This window comes from Epargyreus clarus, unplaced genomic scaffold, assembly GCF_041222505.1.
Source record: "Epargyreus clarus isolate Ecla_fem2 unplaced genomic scaffold, WU_Ecla_fem_2.2 ptg000009l, whole genome shotgun sequence".
Classification (NCBI taxonomy): Eukaryota; Metazoa; Arthropoda; class Insecta; order Lepidoptera; family Hesperiidae; genus Epargyreus; species Epargyreus clarus.
In genome coordinates, this window is record NW_027332217.1 from 15,855,175 (window position 1) to 15,875,504 (window position 20,330).

At 35.1% G+C, this 20,330-nt stretch overlaps 1 protein-coding gene and 1 long non-coding RNA gene across 3 annotated transcripts in view; both read right to left on the bottom strand.

The window, feature by feature from the left end:
* The window catches only part of LOC140745098 (organic cation transporter protein), a 39,701-nt gene that overhangs the window by 14,798 nt on the left and 4,573 nt on the right, over nt 1-20,330 (bottom strand). The window contains exon 1 of one of the 2 annotated variants that reach the window (XM_073076871.1): nt 6,736-7,063. The exons of the other annotated variant lie outside the window; for it this stretch is intronic. Within the exon in view, the coding sequence (XP_072932972.1) occupies nt 6,736-6,899 (164 nt within the window). The 5' untranslated portion in view covers nt 6,900-7,063. Of the gene's footprint in view, nt 1-6,735; nt 7,064-20,330 lie in introns of those variants that run through there. 2 annotated transcript variants of the gene reach the window in all.
* LOC140745097 (uncharacterized) lies at nt 10,178-10,869 on the bottom strand. The gene is made up of 2 exons (XR_012102621.1): nt 10,506-10,869; nt 10,178-10,412 (listed from the first exon to the last, which is right to left on the bottom strand). It is a non-coding gene; the product is annotated as an uncharacterized LOC140745097 (long non-coding RNA).

Genomic DNA, 20,330 nt, shown 5'->3' on the forward strand with positions numbered 1-20,330 from the left:
TACTTCTACTTAAATACCACTTTTGCAATAAGATTAATTATCTCATTTCAGAGTTAAAGGAAATGACCAACAGTGGGCGACTTGTATAATTATTTAATTTTCAAAATTTGAAACATGATATTACAAAATTACCACTGTATTTTATTGTTTAATCGTATCTAAACATTAACAGTTATAGCAGAGTGGGTTGCAATTCGGAACTCTAAATCTAGAAGTCCGAGGTTCAAACGTATGAGTTTTGGATGTAATGTTCGTATTAACTAATTATAACTTGGTTTGGTAAAGCAAAATGTTGTGAGTAAGCCTACGCGGCCGTGAAGCCTGCCAATCCACATTTAGCCCACATGGGATACTATAGCCTCAAATCCTTTTCACTCTGAGAGGAGATCCGTATCAACAGTGAGATATAATGGATCGGCAAACAATAACACTGTCACACATAACCTAATCAAACATTACTTACATGACATACCAAGAAGCTCAAACAAAAAAATGTGTTTTTTTTTCTAATTCAATCATTACGTTATTATTTGACATGACAATCGTAATCGGTTCGCGTGTACGAAGCTAGCTCGCTAGTATTTGCGTTAAAGTTAAACAAAGGTGGAGGGAAATACGAGGTACGAGGTACATCGCCGACCACAAAACACTTAACACGTGCTGTCATCAGTTTGCTGATGTCGCCTCTTAATGACACGGTTTTGTGGTATGACAATAATATTTAAATTAGCCAAACACCACAAAAAAGCTAAAGTTACTATTAATCATAATGTTAAGACTACAAAGAATCATTTAAATGTAGGTATACTTTTATGTTTCTTATGTCAAGAAAAGATTCAATTAAAAATAGATAGAGCAGGTTAAGCGCTCACCGTGGATTTATGTATTGATCTATAGATTCCACATATACATTATTTATCGTATAAAATTAATTAGAATTTATTTACTTGGTTTTTACCCTTCTCCATTTTGTCATTATGAGCTTGTGGAGTCTATTAACTCTTTCGACACATTAGCTAGCATTAGCTCAGCCTAATATACAGACCCTTCTCATTCTAAAAGTAGATTTGCGACCAAAGTGGGACAGTAAGGCCCGATTTAATCCATTTATATCTACGGGGATTTAACGCTTCGTATCAGACGAAATCATACTTTTCTTTGCAATACTTTGATAAGAGCGACCCATGTATGCGTTATGGAAGATAAATACTTTCATATACATAGAACGATATGAATTGGTTTTGCCGTGAACCATGTCTAACACGTACGACACATATGCATCATGTACAACATATGCACCATATTAAAAAATCTTAAATAACTAATAATAAATTAAATACAATTAATAACTGTCTCTATATAGTACTCAGTATAGTAGTAGTAGATATAAAATTGTGTTCAAAATAAAAATATTTTCTTGATTGCAGACTTCATTAGTTTCCGTTCTTCACGAGTACGAAATCGCAACTAACCGCTAGTTCGTAATGAACAATTATCTGTGATATATTAGGAATTAATTATAAATACGAGGAATTTATCCAATGCCATACAATAAAATATTCTTCATTAAGAATCTGTTGTCGTCAAGGCGTATGACGCCATAATGGTATTTTATTAATTAATTATCAATCTTAATTACGATTGTTAGCACTAAGAAAACAAGAAAATAAATTATTGTAACAATATGGTATAGACTGTTTAATTGTCTTCGATAATCTTATATATACAATTCTCGTGTCACAATGTTAGTTACCGTATTTCTTACCTTTGCCGATTTTCACCAAATTTTATATGCATATTGAGTGGGTCTGAGAATCGGCTACTATCTATTTTTCATACCCCTAAGTGATAAGGGTTGTTCACCCTTAACTGTTAGTTCCGGGACTAGAATAGGGCTACGGTATCCCCTGCCGGTCGAAAGAGGCGATTAAAAGGGGCTTCCGGGGTTGCGGGCGGCAGGAGTAGAAACTCGAATCGTCCAGTAAGCTACCCCGGGAAGGAATGCGGTATATATGCTCGCATACCGTCGTAATCACCAGATGTCGTGGGAGCGAACGCTCCCCCAGGGCAGAGCCCGATCGGGGCATCGCGCTTGGAGGACTCCGGTTGTGTTCCGAGATCCCGGAGTTCTCCTACAAGCGCTGAGGACGCCTACCGAGGGGGTTTTAGTGCGGTAAAAATCACACATAACCCGGCGTCACTCCCACGTTGTCGGGTGCCTTTTGAAGGTAGCTCCCCCGTTGCACCATACTGGCTCCACCTTTCAATCTTTATCACAACAATCCTAAGTGTATAACGCACTGACTCTAGTGTTTCTATTATTTTTCCTTAACACAATTCAGTCAGTTATTATATGTTAATATGAAACAGTATGAAGAAATCTCTCATGGTCATCTTGACCATTACTGACTGTTACAACGTGAACTATTCAACTTTGACGTCAACAGATACAAGATCTGATGAAATAAAAGATAAATATTAATAGTTATTTATTTAATTTTTAAGGTTATATACTTGACCCTTTCATCAAAAAATAATAAATTTATAATTCATACAAAATCGCCCTTGTTTCAAAAGCGCTTTACCATTAAAGTATTTTATTAAAACAATGTTTATATTTATTTATAATAATGGGATTTTTACTGGAATTTATGTCCAAGTCAAAATGCAAGGATCAGTAACTTTAAATTTTAGCGTTGACGGTTTACTTTTCGGCGATCAAACCGATGCTGCATCTCGTTATAACATCTCGCTGCGTTTAGTAGCGGTATCGTAAACGTGTGTTTTAACGACTGCATTAATACGACATCGCGTTTTAACCGACTTCCCAAAGGAAATAGGTAACTTATTCGTCGCGTGTATTTATTATTACCCGACTGCCAAGGAAGGGTTATGTTTTTCGCGCGTATCTTGTATGTTTGTCTTTCTTTATTTGATCCGATCTAACAAACGGCTGGATGAATTTCAACAGTTAAGGTGTCATTATATTTGTCTCAATGACCCGAGTGTCCTTAGATAGGTGTTAGTAAAAAAAATCAAAATGGCGGATTTTTGGCGCGAAATAGTAACACATTTAAAAAAAAAGTTAACCGAACCTATCGAGTAGGGTATCAAATGAAAGGAAATTAAACGGAGATTATAAAAACATATTTGTATATATATAAAACAGTAAGGTGACTGACTGACTGACTAACTAAATGACTTTTTCATTTTTCAGAAATCAACGTACAGCCTAAACCAAGGACCTTACAGTTCTGAAATTTTGCACACAGGTTCTCTATATAGCTTGAATAAGTACTAAGAAAGGCCTTTTGGAAATTCTACCCTTAAGAGGGTAAAATAGGGGAAAACAGTTTTTTTGAAATCCTTTAATTTTGAAGCAACTACTATAAAATTTTGTATTTGGCTTTCTGGATAGGAACAAGGACGCCCTTATTTATCCCCCTCCGAAAAATCAACCCCGTAGAGGGTAAAATAAGGGTTAAAAGTTCATTTGAACAATCGTCAATTTTGAAGCAAACACTATGACATTTTGTATCAGGCTTGTTGGATAAAAATAATGAAATGCTACCTCTAACAAGGTAAAATAATGACCGAAACTTTGATTTACTGAAGTTATATATTTTATAGACCGTAAATGGTGAATTTTTTCGCAAAATAGTAACACGTTTTAAAAAAGTTAACCAAACCTATCGAGTAGGGTGTCAAAATAAAGGAAATTAAGAGGAGATTACACATACATTATATAATATATCTTATATATAAAATTCTTGTGTTAGTTACCGTACTCCTCCGAGACGGCTTCACCGATTTTCACCAATTTTTATATACATATTCAGTAGGTCTGAGAATCGGCCACTATCTATTTTTTTTACACCTAAGTGATAAGGGTTGTTCATCCTTAACATTTTTTTATTTATATGGCAACACAACGTTTGCCGGGTCAGCTAGTACATATATACTCGTATATACACATCGAGATGACTGTCTGACTAAATGAGTGAGTTGCTGTGCCAGAGATCAACGCAGGGAAACCGCTGAACTTAAGCGTGCTGGAATTTTACACATAGGTTCTTTATTAGCGTAAATGAACACTACGAGGATAAAATAGGATAATATTGTTTGAACATCTTTTGTTTTTGAAGCAGACACCTACTATGAAACTTTGTATTTGGCTTTCTGGATAAAAATAATGAAATGCCTATTTCACTGCTTTTGAAAATTTTACTTCAGCCTTTTTGGTGCAGTCGGGTTTTTGATTTTTTAAATTAATTACTTGTATCTTTAACGATTATTTCGCGATGCCGCAATTAATGATTCTAACACTATTGTATACGGCTAGTTTCATTCCGCGTTCGGTTACTGCATCGAGCGTCCGAAATTAAGTGCGACCGGCGTTCAAACTTATGCGAATTGTTGCGTTTGTTCGCACCATCTAGATTCCAGGGAGCAGCTAATCCCAAATTGTTCAGTATTTCAGACTGGCTGAAATACTGACGAAAACCTGAACGAAAAACTGAATTGTTCAGTATTTCAGACTGGCTGAAATGTTGACGTTTCTGTCACAACACACGGAAAATCATACAGTCATTATTCGGAGTTCGCCACGGGACGAGATATAAATTATATTTATTACGGCCCTCGGAGGACCTTTTCGGAGGAAGCGAGTGTATATGCTGTATCACGGTCGAACGATCGCCAAGAAGCGCAGTCGGCACCACCGTCGGTATTTATATATTTTTACATCTACATTATTCACAATCACTGGTGCACAAGAATCAAAATTATAATTTGGAAATAAACCATCGACCTGAAATTCATACACTAATGTTTACAGTAGTTAGTCTAGTTCAAGATTGCGATAGTTCTATGTTTCTATGTTTCCGGAACTAACGCCTTCGTCAGCCGGAAGTGGAAGTGGACTCTCCCACGCTTCGTCGATTTTCATTTATTTAAATACTATTAACATTTTTTTTGTATTTCGATTTGACGCCATAATAAATAAAAGTGCAATACAATCAGGCTTAATTCAGTATAAAGTCAATATTTATTCACTTGTTCCTTTGTTATGGAAACTTCAAACAAAAAATATGACATAGGTATTAGGTATGTTATTTAAGAAACTTTAAATTTAATATATTTTGTTTTACTTGAATACGAATAAAGATCGCTTATTATGGCTTATCGGCTTTAGGTAAACCCCCTTTATACGGAGTCGGTTACAGACTTATGGTGCGCCATCCCCGGCCGTGACCCCTTACCATCAGGCGTACTGTATGCTCGTATGCTACTTCTACGAGTATCTTATAAAAAACTGTATAATATTAATACATCTAACGCATAATTGTACATAATATTCCCGGCGATAAAATACTTGGATTAAAAAATAATAAATTTTCTTATATGTTAGTTTGGAATTTGAATTAGTTAAAAATGCGATGTCTAATAAAGAAACTTCAAAGATTAATATAATTAACATTTAAAGCACTGTAGTTTACGAACTCTACTTAGGATAATAATTACATTTAACACTTTTTCCATGAGTTCTACAAGTTACGTACATATTATTATTTATTGAGCGGTCTCATTTAAGGTCTGCTAATAACGACGGTCTGCAAAAGGAAACTGCACCGTAAGTGTCCATAAAGGATGGAAGGAAGTGTCGCGGTGACCTCCTAATCTAATAAACACTTGATAATTTCTACGACGGTACTGAGGTGGTGAAACTTCGTTACGATACTCTGTCCTGCTGTTATGATCATTTAGAACCCTCTGTGGTTCGTCTTCAGAGGTACCATCGCCACACTTATTTCTGCCCTATAACAGAAGTGTTAAGAGCTGCTGGGTTCCGGTTTCAAACGTATGGCAAGGGAGATATACCTATCCAAGCATTCCAAGTTAGTCATCGGGATTGAATGATGACCCTCAGGTTTATATATAGCTGGTTACAGATAGCCTTGAGCGGCAATGGTCACTTACCATCAGATGGACTGCTCATCTTTTACATACATTTTATAACAAATAAGTAACACTATGCGGGGAATGTGACATGGATGGTAAATATTTACTGTATTTAACAAACTTACGACGGCTTTTTTAATTTGCCGCTTAATTAGGTATCGTGATAAAGAATCGTGAGAAGGATAACGACAGTGATGAAAAGATCTATAAAGTACCTAATGTTTTGCAAAGTATGTGTGAGGTTTTGTTATCGATGGTTGCAGTTTTTATGTAAGTTTAAAATATATAAGGATGTTTACGACAAATAGAATAGCAGTTCCTGGTACATATTTTGATCAAATAGTTTTAACTTCGATTGATTTTGATTTTATATTATTCGATCATCATAATACAGAAAAACGAGGTCTCAAAGCATCACTATACAAGTATACAGTTATCATGTAGAAAAAAAACGTTTCTTCAAAAGTTTTCGGGTAATTATGGATTTAATCTGGTGCAGTTGATAGAGCCAGAAAGACATCTCCTGTGATAAAAAAAACTTGGATAAGTAATATCCGCACGTCCTATATTAGCAACTTTTGCAGATATTGCGAATTAAAAATGTATTCCCACTTAACACATTCACTCAATAATTTTAATAACTTAGATTTACTAAGAAATGCTACAAATTCTCTATAATGTTGTGAAAGGGTCCATGATAAAACTCCCTTTTAGATAACTTTTTGGTTCTTTACTATTCTAAGAGAGGCTCGCAAGGCAAAAAGTTAAATAGACCTGTAAGGTACATCAGCAGCCAGGAAGATGTAGTTGACGGCGTAGATGGCGGCCGCGAAGGGCACCAGCGCCAGCAGAAAGTAGTTAATGAGGTGGAACCGCCGGAACTGGCCCAACTCCCGCATCAGACCGTCCACGTCCAAACTTGCTGGTTTACCCGACATTTTTTATTTAATTTTAATTTTTCTTTTTTATTATTTTTTACACTAATCACATTGGCTGTACACGAAATTAATTTCAGTCTATTTTATTTTATTTTTTAATTTTATATATTTTTGTGTGTCTGACAGTTTGTTGGTTAGTCAGCGCGCGATGCGCTTGCGTACGTCGCGGCGACTAGCCGGCGCGCGCACCGCGGACGACACGCCGCACTTTTTGTTTACCTCAGAACACCCGGCACAGAAGCGGAACTGGCAATTATATTAAGCTACCAAATACTTCCTTATTGACTCCTGGATTTGTTTCCTTAGTTCTAAAATTAAAAAAAGGATATTTTAATCTAATGATACAATTTAATACTAACTTCCTTGTGTGCCTACACGTGTTTAAGAAATTTCCATTTTATTTCCATAAGTAGAAATTATACAATTAGTTTCAGGCTAAAAAGTAATATGCCATCAAAAACAATGCTTGTAAAAAGATCCAAGTCTCGCCATTCAGTTCTTCTACCGTAAAAAGTCTTGAGATCTATGTAATACCAAGCCGGTAATGTATGCAGTCCCTACTTAAGGGACCTTCTGTCTTAAGGTATTATCTCACTATCTAACCTAACAACATCTCATGGGACCATACCAATTTTAAAAATCTTTTATGTTCTAAATAAATTAACGTGGCAATCGTACTGCAAGTCACATTGTGTTTTCATCTTATCATATCGCATCACACAAGTACGATTGCCACGTCAATTTATTTAGAACATAAAATATTTTTAAAATTGGTATGGTCCCATGAGATGTTGTTAGGTTAGATAGTGAGATAATACCTTAAGACAGAAGGTCCCTTAAGTAGGGACTGCATACATTACCGGCTTGGTATTACATAGATCTCAAGACTTTTTACGGTAGAAGAACTGAATGGCGAGACTTGGATCTTTTTACAAGCATTGTTTTTGATGGCATCTCATTCCTTTTTGTAGATATTTCTACTCTTTTCCTTTCCGGTACCTTCCACTAGTTGAATCTCAACAACAGATTCTTTAAAGGCAATTAAATTGTTTAGGTAGTCTTTGTAGTTATGTAAATAATCTTGCCATTCATCATCACTTTCATTCGAACATGACAATAAATTAAATCTAAAAAAGTTACTATTTTGACAACTGAAATTATGCCCGTTATCCTCAGGAAAAACATCTTCTAAAAACATCTCTACTGATTGTGATTTATTTATTTATTTATTGGGATTTAACGTGTCTTCGTATTAAATAATCGACATCCCTTACTTTCTTCTGAATATCCGACAAAAATCATTGGTAATCTTTCACTGACTTCGTCGGACTCCGGTTTTTGATATAAACCACAGTATTTACTGCTCTTGCTCAAATTAGTTTCAATTTATAATAGACTTCTGAAATGAAATGAAATATTTATTTAATAATGATAACATTCGTTTTAGACTTCTCGCATATACAATAATAGTTCTGTTAGCTGTTTCAACCACAACAATTTGTTTAGGGGTATACAGTATCGCCTTCTAATGTAGAATTCCATTTGTTGATAAGAAAATATTGAAAGCTCTATTACAAAATGTCGGCCCACCATCTGATCTCATACATTTGTTCGACTTGCTAGTTCCTTTTTCAACACTTTATATTTTTGAAATTTCTTAAAGACTCACTCTTATGTTTTAGAAAATAAACATTCATCGTGTCATTCGAGAATAATAGTCGATAAATAATAACATGTACCTTGAACCGTTGAGTGAACTAGCTTCCATGGGACTACATAAATCTGTATGTACGATCTCCAGTATATCGTTCGTTCGCGTTCAGAGGTTTGGAAATGGTTTCTTACTAGTCGTCATATCCGTCGGTAATGTTCACATTATCAAGACCAGTCATAATATTCTTTAAAATTCGCATATATTCCGGATTAATATGGGCTAGTCTTCTATGCCAATATTTATTTGACATTGTCAAATTACATATCGGTGATTTGACAAATTGTATATATACCATTTACGTTGTGGCCAGTTGCGATAATAATATCCATAGAGTTACTAATAGTGCAACCGTTTTTCAAGAAATTAACAGTAAATCCTTTTTCAGTAAGTTTACTCACCGCTAACAAATTCATACTTAAAATTATTTATATTAGAAAGGTTTCTTATAATAATTTCCACGTTTTTTCCTGGTAGGTACTAACACAAAATAAAAACTAACAGAAGTTAATCTTCATACAAAGTGGGCTGGAGTAACGCACACGTAGACACCACTTACCGACTCGTTATCTCGGGGGGACTCGAGCGCATACGTGCGCGACTGTCAGTTCATTTCTGACACGCGTTTGTAACTGTTTTGTACAAGCAATGGAGCAAAAAAAATACCCTAATTGTGCAATGGACGGTTGTTTAAATTCAACGTTAAACTGTGGATTTTCGTTTTTTTATAGCTATCAATTATCAAGCCACTAGGAGCTGATATTTTTGGTGATCATGGCAAGAATATGTTATAAAGTGGATATCTAAGCTCGATTTATATAACAGTTTCCTATTTCGAATCATTTGAAACGAACTTAACTAAATTTTTGTAATATTGCGTTAAAATGTTACGTACCTAATATTACGTAAGTTGAAAACATGACTTTCTGTTCGTATATATATTGGTTTGTCTTTAATGCCATTTGGTAGGTTTATGTCTAAAACGGATAGGGCAAAAGGAATTGTGTAAATTAGGGTAATCCGTTTAGAAGTTATTAGGGATTTTCTATTGTGAACATTGTAATTTTTTATGTGCTTACATATAAAAAATATTTTCATAGACATTTATTTATGCTCAATAAGGCCGAAAAGAGATGTTTCAAAATGTATGGGCTCCCGGCCACCTTTTGTACACTATATTAAAAATTAAGAAAACTTGCAAAGAAGGGGGTTAATTTTCTTCAAATCATGTTCGTTTAATTGTTAAAAAACAATAATTTACACTTAAACTTGCAACACAACAGTGGAAAAACATCATGGCGGTAGTGATTACCGTAATAATGTCATCCGTCATTCTATTTTAACTTACTATATACATTATATACTTTTTAATATATTTTTTACGCGAATGGGCGTAGATATATAAACATTGTATTGTGTGTATTGAGAAACAAGGCCTATATTTGATAAACATTAATTATATTTACTTTCATAAATCTTGACTTAAAACAAACATACCAAAATATGTACTTTTATACCAATTTATTTTAGTTAAAACATTTAAGTGTGTAAATAAAACAACTTTAAGTACACATTTGATCATATTTTACTTACTCTTCACTTAGATACATTATTTATTCATTTTAAATATCTTCCCTTATCAATATTTTCATCCTGTGACGAGCTCAGCCCAAACATCAAACAATGGGCATAATGTGAGCGCAACTACCTACGAGTACGGTTCGTTGCCCAGCGATGCAGTTGCAATAATAACTGATTATTTTGTCATCCCAAGAATGTCCTTGTCTTGCTAATGTAATTATCTAAAAAAGAGAAATTTAAAAAGATTAGCTTCTCTAGTTTAAAATTATTTACGATTATTTCACGATTAATACAACAACTGATGTATATTTTACCTGATGATATTGAATCCTTGTCAACACAATCCACAGCGATCGCACGAAAATCACAAGAGTCCATAAAACATAATCTGGGTAAACAAGTAAGGTAGAATCACTCCATAATCGTAAGCAGCACAGAGCAGAAACATATTCAGGATTAAAATGGAATCTTCTCATCAGTACCTACATATTTATTCAACGTTTACATTGGAGTCCACTATTATAATATGTATATATCCACTTTTACGCATATCAAATTGACAACTTCTTCTTTTTTAATTTGACATGTCATTTACATCTATAAAACCAGATACTATTTAAAAGGTGGTTTTGTTATTATTATTATAAATAATTAATTAAATTTAGAAATAATGATGGGATACCCAAAACAAAAGCCAGGTTGTAAAGTACTAAGGTAACAATAACTTTACGACAAAAACAGCGAAATACAGAATTACCGACATCCAAAGAGTATAGTAACCTATGTGTGGGGTACACATAGGTTCCCGACATCGACAGTTTTGAAAACTTTACATTGACAGTATTCCGCCATATTTAATATTTCAATGAGGATTGCTTATATTAAATATTTTTAAACACGAATACTTTAGGTTATCAAAATATATGTGTATTTTTCTTCAATTATACAAATTATTCGTGTTTTTTAGTTATAATGTACATGAGATGGCCGAAAATGAAACATCTCCTTTGCCTAAACACTTGTTTCCTTGGAAACAAACTTATTATTATTTTATAATGCGGTGACAGTTGCTAAACCTCACGACACTTATTGTATTTTGTGTATGTTACCGTTAGATTGTAGAATACGTTAGCATACACATTAACTAGGCTTAAGATTAGCTAGATAATATGCAGATTAACTATGTAGTTAAAATTCGAAACATCTTTTCAGACTTGTTCTTAGGGCTAAAACACATGCCTTTTTACGACACGACGACGTATCGTGACACATAGCGACATCGTGCCGCAAAGCGATATTGTTTCGTGAAAATATACAATGTTTGTCGTAAATTCATGACACGACGACGCATCATGGCATGCACGGGTCGACGTCAAGGGGTGAAAATTGATACAATCTTCGTTTTGTACTTTAGGTAGTGGGCAAGCTATCTGCTTTTTAACTGATTTAGGCACATTAGCCGTAACATCTAGTTTTTTTCTCATGACATTTGTCAGAAATTCGGAATGTTTTTGATATTATATAACTTTTTAGGGTTCCATACCCAAAGGGTAAAAACGGAACCCTATTTCTAAGCTGTCCGTTTGTCTGTCTGACATAGAGCTCTATTTCTGGAACCTTAATAGATAGAAATTTAAAATTTTTACGGAATATGTATAATGGTGGCCGCTTTAACAATAAGTACTAAAAGTAAAAAGAAAAACTTTCAAAAAAGTGTGTGTGTGTCAGCTACGACGCACGATTGGAGTTTACTCCTTACGAACGATAATTATGATATATATCGAATAGAAAAAAGGGTAAATGAACGCATCTGCTAAAATGATAAGAGAAACAAACATATATCTGTAATTATTCGGATTATTTATATTACTTCAATAATGCGTATTACATAAAGTATGTTACAAAATAATATAAATAATAATAATATATAGATGTCTACAATAGATGCTACTATATGCATTTATTATACAGCATGCATACCCTGTACTCGGCAGCAGTATACAAGTTGTGGCAGAACTTCGTAATACGCAGGCGCGCAACACACACGTACAAACATACGCACACATTCAACTCTCAGACTGGAGGTAGTGAACTATACAGTGAGACTACGAAGTATCGCGCAAAGAGGAGACCCCGAGAATGAGATACGCTGTGTAATGTATTCCATCTCATTCTTTTACACGTTCAATCCTACAGGTATACATATATGTTTGTCTCTTTCTACGTAACGCCTCAACTTTTCGTGTTACACTTGATTTTACTCCTCATAAAATTTCCGTACCGGGCCTTATAACTCAAATCGTTTCTTAAGGAGTAAACTCCAAAAAACTTTCAAATAAAGGAGAGTTGCCATACAAGGAGGAAATCTTCAAAAGGTACTCGACGACGTGAGAGTGACGCCGGGTTATGTGGGACTTTAGCCGCACTAAAATCCTCCGGTGGCCGTCCTCAACGTTTGTTGGAGAACTCCGGGATCTCCGACTGAACGTAACAGAAGTCCTTTAAGCGCGATGCCCCGATCGAGCTCTGCCCTGGGAGAACAGTTTTCGCTCCTCCTAAACTATCCGGTGTTCACGACGGTATGCGACTACACATACCGCCGTCCTTCCCGGGGACACTTATTGGACGGTTCCAGCTCTCTCTTGCCACTCCCAACTCCGGAAGCCCCCTTGTAGTCGCTTCTTACGACAGGCACGGGATATCGTATCTAACCCTTTTTTAGTCCAGGAACTACAGATACAAACATATAAGGACCTGCTATTTTTTAGCGTTTTTCATTTGAAATGTTCACAATGCATTATATGGCTGCTATAACATCAATTAGTAAAAATAAAAATAAAATAAACAAATATTTTTGTGGTACGGAACCCTCAGTGTACGAGTTCGATTCGCACTTCACCCATTATTTGAATTGAATTTAAATTGAAGTTGGAATTGAAAACGTCTTTTGTCTCGAGAATAAAAACAATTGACGTCGCCTATAATAGTAGGGGAGCCCAAGACGGGATTTCCAGAGTGACTCGAACGCGGCAGATTAAAATATGGGAGATACCTTACATCCTATAGAGTATCTTAAACTATCCATTTGGGGGGTTCAACCAGGGAAGTCCATCAGACTATTAATAAAAAATCGTATTATCTATATTAGCTTAATTACATGCTGAAAACAATAAATTTATAACCTGATGGTTTGAGGGCGGCGTTAGGGAGTAATAAGGTTGCAAAAAATCTGTACCTGGACATACTGGACATACGCGGTAATTTTTTTAATACAAAGGAAATTATGCTAGAAAATATGCACTTACTGATAGCGCCATTTATTAGCATGGATCCCTGGAAAGTAATGGTGTACAACAAACTAAAGGAAAAGGCAAATTTTATGGAAAATACATTATTCTTTATATATTCTCATTCTATTTTTTTTTTCAAATCGTCAGTATAAAAAACCCCTCCACTAAATCGTCAGATGAAGGGTTATGATAAGTAAAACATCAGCTGGAATTTCCTGTATAATAATCTTACGCCCTCGAGTGTGTCAAGATCAAATCTAATGTGCTGGTTACTTTTTTTTCCATTTTTACCTCTCGTATGGCTGTCCCCCTATGCAAACCAGCAGATAAACATATTTCCGGCATCAGAGATATATACTCTATCACTAACCTGCCGCGCCTTGAGTATGTCTGACTCTGCTTTTTACATTTTTCGAATCATCTAGAAACTATTCCCACGGTGAATCGAAAAATATCACACAACCTTTTCTTCACTGTGTAATCTACACAATCGTATACGTCCTATTGACACTCGAGTTTCTACCCATTTAACATCATGGGCTCCCCTACTACTCGTACATTTCGCGGACAGAAACACAGATTCATTAACTGCAAATGTAACTTTGTAATCCTATATAACTTATATAGGATACAAAGTTATTTAATGTAGTTGGTGTATCTAGATAACTGGACAGAAATTGCAAAATATTTTAGTTTTTCCATGAGTTATATACTAAACACTAATTGTATTCTCAATTTCAACCTTCTATGTCTGCTGGAAGTGCCTTAAACTTTTGATGATCGGTCAGTCAGTCAGTGAGTGAGTGACAAAATTACGAACTTTAACTACTTGTAATTCTTAAACTACTGGTTCAAATTGAATGAAATTTGAAATGTACCGTGTCTATACAATGCTTGCTTGGCTCCTGAAAATTCAGGGTTCTAGCTTCATATGCAACGAAGTTACAGGGGGTCAAAAATGGGCCGAATTGCTTCGGGAAAAGTATGGTACGGCCGTGCCGCTTCTTTTGGCTCGACTTGGCGGAGGCACTGCCGTGCCTCCAGATAAGTTTTGATATTCCCCGTAAACTCATCTTTTTTAGTATGCAAATCCCGTAAAGATTGATTAAACCGTACCTAAGACCTAATGTGTGTCACGTATAGGTACGTGCGGTCTGTATTCATCTGATAATTATTTCATAGATAAATGATAAATATCATTAAATCACGTACAATGGCGTATGTCAAACATATTATATCTATAGGATTGCTAGATTTATGATGGATACTTAGTATCTTTTTCAAAGGAAATCTTAAATAGCAACACGAACAAAAAATTTAAACGAGTTTTTATTATTTAGCTCTCCATTCTGTCCGCATATAATACCCATTAAAAGGCACTTATTAGCACTGTATAAATTAAAAATATAAAAGCTAAAAAATATATAAAAACCTAGAAATTATTTTGGTTGCAAATAATATTTATAACAAAAACAATTTATTCCCTATTCTTTTGTGGAAAAATGTACGTAACTCATCGCTTTCTGTTTACAAACGAACATTCGATTGTCCGTTTGTTTGTGACAGAAACATCCTATGTGTATTGTGTGTGTACAAAAACTTTAAACAAACTTTGTCTCATTAACAACTGTTAGATCTTCATCAAGTTCGTTTTTGATGTGAAACATCTATAGCCGCACGTAAAACCGATTTCTGGCGTGGCGACGCATGCCGTGACGCTATACGATGGTATATATATACAGTCTATATGCAGTAGTGTGTACGGTGTGGCGACGCGTCGCCATGCGCAATCGAATTCAATAAATAGTCATCGTTATCTGGAAAAAAATCGTAATATTTTATTTTATCATTATGACATATTTAGTTCCTATAACAATATGTTCTTTTCTGCATATTACTTTTACAAAATAATGTCGATGTTTCACATCTGCCAGGCGTCCCGTGACGGCTCACATTTTTTGTTTTTTTTATTTGCTTAAAACAACTACCTACGTTATTTACCATTCTAAAACATTATTTGCACTTAAAGTTTCATTTGATTTTTGGCAAAAAACAAACAGTCATATTATTTGTTGCATTACGACTTACGTCGTCGATATTGAACTGTTATCAATAAATACCTTACGCTCAGTGTACATTTAATTGTAATTTGAGAGGAAGGTAGAGCGATCCCACGTCGCGACGGATGTTCGCGAGCGCCTGCCCAGTAACAATTAGAGACTCCCAATTGCACACCACCTCAGAGTAATGAAGTATACAGCGACTCTACTCTTACAAGAACTATAGGTATAGGTCAGAACACCACCACTATGCGTGGTAGCTCTAATAGAAAATTATAATAATTATAATAATATTATTAGGTGGTTTTAATAATTCAGGTTCAAGTGAAGTTACTCGTAGTTAATTTTGGTATTATTATTATTTTTATAATATAGGAGTAGCAGGCCACCATGCAGACCATCTACTGCTTACTGCCGGCCATGGGCATCTCTAATCAACCCCAGATAGGATTAGATTCCTACCTGAGCGCGGCCACAAATGCGCCGCTACCCCTGAGGACTAAGCTGGAACGCCTCGTAAAAGTATGTCTTCTTCACCACACCCTTCAAACCAGAACACAACAGAGCTTAAACTGCTGTTATTAGGTAGAAATACGTGTATTCCGGTAGTGTTCCGTTGGAGATCCCGGAGTTCTCCACCAAACGCTGAGGACGGCCACCGGGGGGGTTTTAGTGCGGTAAAAATCCCACATAACCCGGCGTCACTCCCATGGCGTCGGGTACCTTTTGAATCAACAAAAAAAAGGTAGAAATACGTGTGCCGCCGGAGTCAAACCACCAAGGGTTCTACCACGGTGTTGGCACATGTGCGCGCTCTATGTTAATTATGACTCTGAGATCTTCACATTCGCTATGTTACATATGTTTTATCATGCTAGATTACACATGTTTGATCGCTTTCAAATGTATTGTGCCTATAACTGTACTTTCACTTACTTGCATTATTAACGTAATACATTATGCATTACACATTATATTTAATGTGTCCTTATATTTTTGGGAAACCCGATAAGCCCAAGTTGTTCGAGTCGTTACAACGAATATAATGCAATCATTAATATTATACTAGTCATGCAATATTATTATGAGCTGCCAAAAACGTCTCACTTCACCCTTCATTAGCATTATTGAAACGAAGTCCCTTATTGCGGCTTTGCGGTAGGGATTGAACAGTAAAAATCTTCTCTTTTTATTATACATATTCGTATTTGAATGCATGCGTCTAGATTTTTTTTTGCATCCTACATTATTAATATCATTATTGCAATATTAAGATAAATAAATAATAAGGAATTTCGTTTCTAACTGGGGCCTCCCGACCGTACTCGTACAGTTTTAATTTATACACGCATTTTACTTAATTACTTTAAAAGCAACAGTTGTCGCCAATCGTATTTGTGATACTCAATACCACGATAACACTATGCGAACATGATGTTAGGATTGTCGTCAAAACCTTCAGAGTATCACGATTTTTAATCATGACCAGAACGGCCTAGAACATCACATCTCGATGTAGTGCACATTCAAAGCGGTGAATGTCAGAGAAAATTTATAAGCGTTTAGCGTCTATTTTATTTTATTTATTTATTCATTAACGCATAATGGAAGTTATAAGTTAAGCTAAGTTGCTAATAACATTGTTTACTAGATACTTCATGTTAGATTTATTGGTTCTAACGGATTTTTCTTTTAAATGGAAAATGGAAAATGTTTTTATAAACAAACATGGCATAATTTTGCACTTTTGGAGAACTTTAGGAGATATCTAAGGCGCCACACTTACTTCTGCCTACAGCAGTGTTAAGCGCTCTGAGTTATAAGTGTTGAGAGTGTGGTAAGGGAGACATACTTATCCGAGGCGTTCTAACTTAGTCCTCGGTAGCAACGCCTGGCCTAGCGTGGCCGGTCTCGGGCCAAACTCAGGTAGGACTATAATCCTATCTGGAATAGATTGAAAATGCACATGGATGTTGTTATTTACCACCACGTGGGCTTCATGTGTGTTTGCTACTTAATTTTGATAAAAAAGTAAAAACTAAATTAACTTAACTTACTTGAGTGGTATAAAATTACATGTGAGTCATGTGACATCTCATTACTTGACTGCGCCGGTCTGGCTAGTTTTATTTCAAAGGATTAAGGACAGTTTAAATGATAATATAACAGTGTCCGGCTCAGAACATTCTTAGTGTATCGACCGTTCGGGTTTCGCAATATTTAATATATAGATTAAGATTTTTTACGAAGATATCGATCGAATATGATTTCGTTGCGAAATGCCCTTGTATAGGAATATTCAAGGTTATTTATAAATTAGGCAATAATTACACATATGGTATCATAGGGCAATTTCTACAGTTTATTAATTATTTATTTTATTAAATAATATAAAAAAGAAAAATATCCGTTTTAGTATTTTTATGATAATGACGGGTTCATTCAGTATTAAAGAACCTGGCGATTTGCAAACTTTTTTATAATATAGGAGTAGCAGACGAGCATTTAGTCCACCTGATTGTATGTGGCTACACATGGACCTGGGACGTGGTGACCCATGGACATCTGTAATCAACCCCAGATAGGATTAAATTGCTACCTGAGGTCGGTCACAGATGTGCCGCTAACCCTAAAGACTAAGTTGGAATGCTTTAGAAAAGTATGTCTGCCTTACCACGCCCGTCAAACCAAAACACAGCAGCGCTTAACACTGCTGTTATTAGGCTGAAATAGATGTGGCGGTGGTGCCGCCGAAGTCGAACCACAGAGGGTTCTACCACCTTCAAAAGTCAATTAAAGATGCGTTTCCATTCCCGAGGACTAAGATGGTAGCCTCACATGTGGCCTTGCACACTTCCTTGTTAAGTTTTCCTTCCCCGTTAGTAATTTTTAAAATAATTCACGTATTTCTAGGTTTCTCAATTAGCCACGCTAGACATGTGGCCATAGACATCGCTTACTTTTTAGCAGTTGTATTGTAGGTACACTAATATACTTAAATTTTAATTGCATGCCCTTGTATAACTAATGCAAGTTATGTTATTTGTATGACCCTTTTTAGAGGTCCCATTACCTTGCAATTGTAATTAAACATTCACCTTAACAATAATAACTAATAAATTAATTATACAAATAAACGTCAATTAATTTTAATAATGGAATTGATTCAATAAATTATTAGTGTATAATTGTTAAGCATTTATAATTGACGCGCAATTAGGGCGCAGTCGGGCTCAATTATTTTGCAATTCTTCACAAATAAATTTAATAATTTAAAGACCTCTTAAATAAATTTACAATAAAAATTTGGCAAATCGCTGCAGAGGATGCTTTACATGTAGTTCAGACAACGAATCTACATCTACAGCTAATTTTAAAAACACCTATGTCACTCTATTAGATTGAATAATATGTAGTCTATATTTCATACGATACTACAGGAATAATAATAAAATATGATTCCAAGAAGAATTCATTGCCATGTATTCGAAGACAATATCGACAAGTACATTCTTCTAAAAATGTACATACATGCCATCTCAAGACTTATTTATTTACAAAAATATATCAATAATCAAAACATTCAACTAGTGTGATACAGGATCACCAAAATGTACAACCGATTTAATATTTCTTTTCACATGCATGCCATAGATATTTGTAGATAATAGACTAAAATAACGTCAAGAAATAATTGAGTAAATGTAGGAATTATCGAACTCTACATTTGCAAGAACTAACGCCATCTAGTACGCAGATGAGGAAAATTGTAAAAACTTTACAGCGCCTGTGGAAATGTAGAGAAATATGTTTGTTGAAGTAAATTGTAATAAAGTTAGTAACGAGGTAAATGCTGCTATGCTCAACTTTAATTCAATTAAAGCTGTATTTTAGTTAATTATTATTATTATTATATATTAAACATTTTAGTTACTTATTGTTATTATTGCAAATTCCGCAAAAAAATCATTAAAATGATAACACTATACACTTGCCGATAGTGTCACGGACACGCACAAAGACAAATATATAGACGCCCAGACCCAAAACAGGCGTTTAAATTCTTAATATTTTGCTATACACGCCGGGTGTCGAACCCGGAACTCTGCACGGCTGACCGTTATAACCATTACGTCATCTAGTCATCAATGTAGAGATTAATGTGAAAAGCAATAATCACTCATTTTAATATAGGAGTCTCTCAACATCAGGGGGCCTACCACCATCTTTTAAAAACCATCATAGTTCAGGAAACTTTTTTTTAAAATATTGCATCAACATTTGTAATATTCCTGCCGAGTGATGTAAAAGAATGGGTAATTTGTCTATTCCTTATCCAAGAGGAAACGAGACATCGAAACTACTGTCATCTCTTTGGCACCACGGTCTTGATTGTGTCCGTCATACGGAGTTGAACAAACTTAGACCCTTATTCAATTTTTCGCTTATCCATTATTATTATTAGTGAAATTGTCATATTATGCTTAAAAAGTTAAATTTCCTGCAAAAAGGAATGAATAATTTCGACCGACATAATATAAAACTGCTTGTTGTAATTTTATAAAAACAATCTTACTTTAGCGAGATCGTGGTACGAAATTTAAAAGTATGATTAAAATAATATTGTTTTAAGAGATGATAGTAACCCCCCAAAGGTTGCAAGCGTCATAAAATTGCCTAAGAAATGTCGGGTCGTGTCGCTGGTCGCTAGTATCGCCGATGTCCGCAAACGTAATCGCAATTACTTTTGGATTCAGGATGTTACCGATTTTGAACATCAAAATATAAA